Source organism: Ischnura elegans, chromosome 11, assembly GCF_921293095.1.
Source record: "Ischnura elegans chromosome 11, ioIscEleg1.1, whole genome shotgun sequence".
Lineage (NCBI taxonomy): Eukaryota > Metazoa > Arthropoda > Insecta > Odonata > Coenagrionidae > Ischnura > Ischnura elegans.
The window spans coordinates 57606284-57614346 of NC_060256.1; the positions used below are offsets into that span (position 1 = coordinate 57606284).

Sequence of the window (8063 nt, forward strand, 5' to 3'; positions counted from 1 at the left end):
TCCGTGCTTCGCGGCTGAAGTTAAATTTTTTCTTCTCTTAATTAAGAGCAGAAAAAATTGTTTAAGGAATGTTTTCGTTCACGTGTAAGTTGTTTTATCGCTGTTTATTACCACAACCTACTGTATTGTAGTTCTTGCATTCCTAGTTATCCTATGCTTTAGTCGTAACATCTTTGACCGTAGACTTATCAGCGTAGCCTTGTCACTAATAGATTCCTAGAGGTTCCGAGCGGTTTTGCCCTCTACTTCTAATTATTTAACGAACAAGAAGTATTGGTCGTGTAATATCGGTTCCCTTAAAGCAAAATGTAATATTTCTTTCATCTTGAAATGCAGTCAATCAAGGTGCATTTCGTCATTATTATTAACACAAGATAAATACGTAATTTTCATGCGAAAGTTTGTCATTATATGTAAGAAAAAGGTGCGTACGGGCCAAATTAATTACTTATAATTTTCTTTTCATGCTCTTTCGCGCATACCCAGCAGGCGACGATGTAAATAGCTTGGCCTGGACAAGAGGAGAATGGATTACGGAAAAGACGACGAAGCAAAGCCAGAAGACCAGGTGGAATTGTTAATACCGAGGTAAGCTTTGAGGGAAATTTTTTTTTTACCATAATGGAGAGGTTTCTTAAAGTTAAGCCTGAAATTATCGGTTATGTATGAAATTTATTTGTTTGAAAATTTGATATCACAAGTTTATATTTTTTCTGTGTGAGTCATCCGCTACTAAATCATGGTAGTAATATATTAGTATCATGTAATAAATAAGCATACCAATGGATTCACGTTTTCCTAGTTAATTTATATTTAAAAGTAGTCATATGATCTTTTCTCATATTTCTCATTCTTCTTAAGAGAAAGGCTATTAATTTTGTAAAATGAAAGCATATCCCCAAAATATATGATTTCTCAAAGGACAAGGTCAAATCTGTGCTAGTTGGGACCTCGACATTATTGGTAAATGAAAAAATTTAAAACTTATGTCTGGAATCTATCAGAGAAGCCAAACTTTCATTTGCATTCAGAATACAGAATTAGTACTAAAATTACAGACTTCACAGAATACTGACTGCCTATATGAATTGATAAAAATAAAATTGAAAGGCCTTGAGCTCCTATTCAGATCTTACAAAAAGATATATTTTTGCATGACTTTTAAACTTGACTTCTTCTTTTCTCCTTTCAGAAAGTGGCTAATTGTGCAGAGTTGGTTTCCTGAATTCAGGTTTCTTCTTGTGCAATGGGTTACAACGCTTGTTCCGTGCTAACATTTTTTTCTATTTTCCAACTCAAACCATTGTTTGTACTTGATTTATCTTTGTGCCATTTTTTTAAACTAAGTTTCACCTACTGTTTGCTGGCCCTTAATGCTTGTTAGCAATATTCATGGCCACACTTGTTATTTGTGTGTATTATTTTATTTTTCTCTTTGAATAAATGTTTTATTATCTGTATGTTCTGGTTTCCTTATGTTTATTCATCTGTTTGATCCGTATTGATATTAAGCGGATGTGGGTCAGAAAATCAATATGTATAATTCGTGTACGAGGGCCTGCAGATACATATGTATATTACATGTAAGGATATTCAGATTTCCAATTTGTAATACGCATGTATACATACATCCTGAGGGACTTTTGAGCCACTTTTACGTGAAATATACAGACGTAATACGATTGTATTCCATTGTATACATATGTATAATTCATGTATGGGTATTCAGATTTCCAATTTGTAATACGCACGAATACATACATCCATAGGGACTTTTGAACCACTTCTACGTGAAATATACCGATGTAATACGATCGTATTCCATCTTATACATATGTATTTGGTCACGTTTTTTGTGTGTATTATTGATGTTATACAGATGTAATACAAATTCCGTGTTATCTGGGAGGGTACTGTAAGTTTCCTATGAGGATGATTGTAAGAACCAGAGGTGCAGCTAGGAATTAAAGCTAGGGGGGGTTTTAGGGACAACTAGACCTGAGGTGTGTGGTATACCCACCCAGGGGTGCCGACTTACAAAAAATATTGGGGGGGCCCAAACCGGGGATCTTGCCCCGGGAAATTTTATAAGTAGTGAGTTTTAAGTTTTTTAAGCATTTTAGAAGTCATATGATCAACATTAGAACCATGATAACTCGAATCTCGATATCTGGACATTCCGGGGAAAATAGACAAGCCTGACACTTTTTTTCCTCACACCCATAACGAATTTTTGAGGGGGCTCAGGCCCCATGGAGTCGGCGCCACTGTGCCCACCAGGATAAAAGGGAGGTGCGGGGGCCCTCCCCCAGAAAATTTTTAAGATAAATGTTTCAAAATGGTGAGTTTTATGGCTTTCTTATATAGGGATATTTTATTAATCCTTACACTCTTCTATAAGTACATTAATCAAATCAAGTAAAATGGACTAAACTTAAAAGTTTCTCTCAGCTCTGGGGGGGTGGTTTATCCCCCCAAACCCCCCCCTCACTGTGCCACTGGTAAGAACTAATGCCTTTGTCGTATGTTATGACTTTTTGCTATGCGCAAAGAAAAAACTTTACCTCTTTCTACACTGTGGGTCTTATTCGTGTCTTTACCCTGTCCTCTATGCTTTTTGGAAGATCTATGAGCCAGTTAAAATATAGTGTGCACTGAGGCGGATGGTAATGCACACCCCACCTCTCACTCATCCCCCAAAAATGACTTTATCCTGCTCCTGACCAGGTGCGGATTCAGCATCAAAGTCCGGGGAGTATGGAATAACCCTTGGGAGAGAGGGGCACTTAATTCTCTTAAAAATTCATATGCATTTTGAGTCTAAAATTTCATTTTTATTCTTAACTACAGACGAGACTGAACAATTTTAGAGATTTTTATAATGCAAAAAATATTAATTTAGTAAAAATTAAAACTTTAAAATAAATTTAGGGGGTCATGACCCTGGTGACTCTTAAATTCTCCCCTACCCCTTACCCTTCAAAACGCCCTCCCCCCTCCCGAAACTATTTACTGTCAATGTGTCTGGTATTGTTGGGAGAAGGGGGGATACCAAAATCTTGAACATAGAAAGAGGTAGCTATGAAGCCAAGGGAGCAGACAACTAGCGATCTGTGCGAAGCTCCTCACCGAAGGAAATATATAGAGGAGACTCCTGTCTGTTCCATTGAAATTCTATTTATTTGAGTTCATCTCCACTCGCTTTTTTATCGGTAGTCAACAATATCTGTTGCACTTCGATGAGCGTAGGGCGATGCTTTTATTTCCAATGTTTACAAAAGAGAATTTGCACTCATGAGGAATAGCTTTGAAAAATTGGAATTCTATAGATCATGCTATCTTGAATATGAATTTTGGTTATCTGCCATAATTTAAGTTTACAGGATGTGTTCTGAAAGTAATGCAATTATTTTTTAAAAGTAGTTTATTCAACAGATTTGCATCCTCCAAAGTACTGTTCTTGGCCCTCTACAAATGTTTTCCGGTGACTCTGCCATGCATGGCACGCACCCGGTAAGGCTTCAAAGACCTCTCTCAAGGTCTTCCTCACGACGGATTGGATCTTTTCTATGGACGAAAAATTGGTGCATTGCAGGAGTGCCTTGATCCTAGGGAATGGAAAAAAGTCTGCTGAAGCGACTTCAGGACTATTGGGGGAGTGGGGCAGCATTTGAATCTTGTGTTTGGCCTGCAATATGCGGAATCGTTGAGTGTTGTGGTTGGGCGCGTTGTCGAGAAACGTACATTAATTTGTACGTGTTAATGTACCGTGCAACCAGGCCTTTACTAGCTGTATTGTTTCCCATGATAGTGCCATTGAGGAAGTTTAGTTTTATGCCGGGGCGATGGGGGAGCAATCTTGCGGGGTGTTTAGGGGCTGCGGAATACCCCCCAGTAAAACAGGGGAGTTCCAGGGAAAATTTGTTTAAACTTACCACTGAAAACAGCATTTTTAGTACTATCTAATATTAAATTTTATTTAAACTTTGGATATTTTTGTTTTCATTGTACTTGAATGCAGTGGCGCAGCGAGGGGGAGGGTTTTGGGGGATAAACCCCCCCCCAGAGCTCAGAGAAATTTTTAAGTTTAATCCATTTTACTTAATTGGAACAGTATTACTTATAGGATAGTGATAGGATCAATCAAATATCCCTCAGAAAGCCGTAAAACTCGCCATTTTGAACCATCATTCTTAAAATATTTCTGGAGGAGGGTCCCCACAACGCCGGCTTATCCTGGCGGGTATGCAATACCCACCACACCCTAAGTATCACTTGCGCCTTAATTCTTAGCCGCGCCCCTGCTTGAATGCACAGATTTCGTATTTCTTTTTGGGACAATTAAACCTTTTAAGTTGTGGGGGCTACGTTCCCCCTTCCCCAGTGGCGTAGCCGGGGTGGGGTCCGGACCCCCACCCCCCCCGAAATATAAAAACACAATCATTTTCCCTCATAAAAGAAAACAAAATATTGAAAAATCATGAATTTAAAAAATATTTCTTTAACAATTGAAGTTTTTTCGATTATGAAAAGTGTTAAAATTAGTTTAAAACCCATTAAACTCGATTGTTTCTGGCTTTACTGTGTGAAAATCCATTCTTAATAATAAAGCGTTATTGTACTTTTCCACACGATTTAATTAATACGACCGGTTTCGTCGCAGAGGCGACAATATCAGGTCAGGTCAGGATGATGTCGCCTCTGCGACGAAACCGGTCGTATTAATTAAATCGTGTGGAAAAGTACAATAACGTTTTATTATTAAAACCCATTACTTAAAATCCTGCTTTCAAAAATTTCCCCCCCTGGTTTTGGACCCCCTCGAACGAAATTCCTGGATACGCCACTGCCCTTCCCCCCCCCCCCCCCCCTAAAACTCCGCCCATGGATAGTGCGCAATTCCACTCACCTCCGTCTTTCAGTGGTGGCAGCTCCTCTTCTACCAACTTCAAGTCGCTCGGCTTGGGCTCTCCCTCGAACCTCTTCACAGTTATGAACCTCCTCGTCTTCACCATTGTATTTGCTGCGGCGTCGATTGACAGCGGACTGAAGTGTCTTCGTTGGAGTCTCCCGAGTCCGTTTTTCTCAGCGGAGCGCAATCGAAAGCAGCTGTTCAAGCCACGGCCTTGAACTCCGGCGGAGACAGCAGTCGGACGTGTTACGAAGGCTGCCGGGACGAGACTGAATGAATTGACTTGCTCGCCGCGCTCACTATCGGCTATTTGAGAATCTTATCTCTCATTGTGTGCGAGTCATTCCCACTCTAAATACATATCGACTTTGTTTCGAAGCAGAGATTAAAGCGTTGTCGACTCACTCCAGCGAGGGTGAAAAAATCATGTTTTCAAGCAGTCTTAATGGTCTTGTAATTAGAAAATCACCTATGCCGGGCAGCGCCTCGCATTTCTTGTTGAAAGCAATGATTAGTCAAATTAGCAAAGAGCTATTCGTACGGCCTTGAATAAAAAGGGATGGTTGAAACTGTGGCAAAACGTGGTGAAAGGAAGGGGGCGAGGCTTAGAGATGCAGTAAAGGAATAAACGATACAACATGGTGGGGGGATTTGACTCAAGCCCCAACCCTTTAGTTAAAGTTAAAAGCTGTTTTACACGGGGCACGCCATTGCAGAATCTGCCCCCATTTAAAACTGCCCTAACAGTTAAACATGTTTGGTGAACCAACTGTATAAAAATACTGTACATTCTGGTTACCGGGGGCCCATCAGCATCGATACAAGTTTCCCCAATTTAGCGGCTGCTCCATTCATCTGAAGCGTTTAATAAATATGCTTACATTGACGTTGAAGTGTAATAAAATGGACTAATTGAGAATCAAAATGCGTAATTGCTTTATGCCCCATTAGTTCACCTATAAATATGATATTAATACTATACTGAAAACGTTTCGCTCAACATTCTGTGATCAAATTAAGAATAATTAACTTAATTAATTTCTGGTACATTCGAAAATATACGTGTACTTTTTTCTTATTACTCACATAATAGCTCCGACATCATGCTAGTTTTCATATTACCTGTTAAAGGTCTAAGGAGTAGAAACAAATCCATCCTTTTGGGATTCCTCATTAAATGCGTTCTGTTACGTCTGATTCAGCTCTCGTATTTCGAGAGGTAGGTAGATACTCCCGAGATATTCCGCCAAAAAAGAATGCTAAAATTCGTGCTGTCAAGTCGTTTATCAAGTATTGATTACTTCATATTACTTAATTATGCGGTGTTTGTTTTCAATAGTGATCTATCATATTGTTGTTTTTATTATCCTTTTGAGTTCAGTGTTATCGTGGTGTCATCTCTTGCTCTCTTTCATTATCGAAATAATCACACCACGGCCATTAGTCCGCTTTGTCTACTACGAATAAACTACAGCTACATATGTGGTCTTGGTGATTACAGATGATATGGGAAAAATTAGTTTTTTATCGAATTTCCTCATCATATTTGGGTTTTCAGCCAGTTGTGTAAAGGAGAAGATACGTTTTGAGAGCTGTTGCGAGATAATCATTACGTTTACCAACCGAGCTCATTTCGATCCGAGTTCAGACTGATATGAGATCGTTTGGTAAACATAGTGTATGTGATTCGAAAATTTTACTCTAGAATTGGATGGGGAGATAAAGCGATTCTTTTCATGGCAACAATCCTCTGAATGACTGCGCTACAGACGCCTATTAAGATGGTACAGATAACTTTATCTTCATGACTTGGTGAAATTGAAAACTTTAGGTGACGAAAAAGAAGTAATAATCAGTTCTAAGGGCTCATTATCTTTTCTTCAAGGATTCCGAGAGCTGAAGATCTGATTTTGGTTTCCCTTCTCTGTGAAGACCGTCACGTTTTAGTTTTTAATGAACGGTGTTTACCCGCGGTGTTGGGGCCTCAATAATAGGGTAGTTTCCTTCATCAAAGAGGACGAAAGGTATTGATTGCGATTCGTCACCCAACATTAGTGTATTCATAATATAAAAATGCTTTGGTTTTAGAAATCCCAATTTAGGCGAATGTTAATGATCAATTTTAGCCTTATTTGAAAAAGGCCAGATTAGCGCCCATGCGATGCCATTCCACGTGACGTCACAGGGACCTAGTTTCTATACGAGAAGATAGGGGTTTTACATCGTCTGAGATTACCAATGCATGCATATGGCCCAGAGCTCAGGGAAAATTTCTTAATAATTACCTATTAAAATTGCCTATGGTCGGAACGTTTCCTTCGTTTGATAGGGTAGTAATAATCCTTATTTAAGCCAAGCGCTACCCGCTAGCTGGGTACTATGCTACCTGCTAGCAGCCTGCATCGTATCGGCGCTCTTAGCCTCGCACCAAGGTGACCTCACGCGGCGGCAGCTGGAAATCTGGAAGCAGAATAACGTTACACGGACTTTTCCCGGCATTCATACTTAGCCGTCGCGTTTTCGAGCGCTTGAAAATTTTCACTTTTTATCTTATCGCGAAAATTAGATATCGTCATTTTAAAAAAATCTAAAAGTGTGAAATACGTTCTCGATGAGTAATAATCTTTCGATTTAGGCGATTAAAAAAATAGGAAACCACCCTATTTTACGTCGCGCCTTCAGGGCATGCAACACTCCTTACTAATAGGAATTTTGAAGAATCTCTTTAGAAAAAAATGGAAATGAACGGCATGGAAGCAGTAAGGTAACTGGAAATTTAAAACTTGCATCTTATGACCATGTTCATAATTACAGCTCTCCCTCTATAATCCGGCATTTCATCTTTCTAGTTCAGTCAGTAATCCGGCCTTTTTATTCAGGCAGCTACCGAATGGTTAGTTCGGTAATTTTGAGTAGTCTACTTCGCCGGTGAGTCTATTCCAACTAATTGTAAGGAAAAAGGTGAAGTAATGCTTACCGAGAGGGGAGACATACACGGACATTTGCCTTTCAGAGGAAATGGAGGGGGAAAGTAGGGGAGAACGGTTCCCCTTCATATCTTAAATCGAATGGGAGAACTTCTTTACGCCCGCATCGGCCGGGTTGACTTTCTTTATTGTAGTTTTACTTTACGCTAACACCTCAATTGCAT

General features: G+C 39.5%; 1 protein-coding gene across 1 annotated transcript in view; it reads right to left on the reverse strand.

The window, feature by feature from the left end:
- The window catches only part of LOC124168027 (prostaglandin reductase 1-like), a 31696-nt gene extending 25512 nt beyond the window's left edge, over positions 1-6184 (reverse strand). The window contains exons 1-2 of the mRNA XM_046546119.1: positions 6035-6184; positions 4910-5167 (exon numbers count right to left, since the gene is read on the reverse strand). Of these exons, the coding sequence (XP_046402075.1) occupies positions 4910-5167; positions 6035-6086 (310 nt within the window). The 5' untranslated portion in view covers positions 6087-6184. The remainder of the gene's footprint in view (positions 1-4909; positions 5168-6034) is intronic.
- Between the last annotated feature and the right edge of the window lie 1879 nt (positions 6185-8063).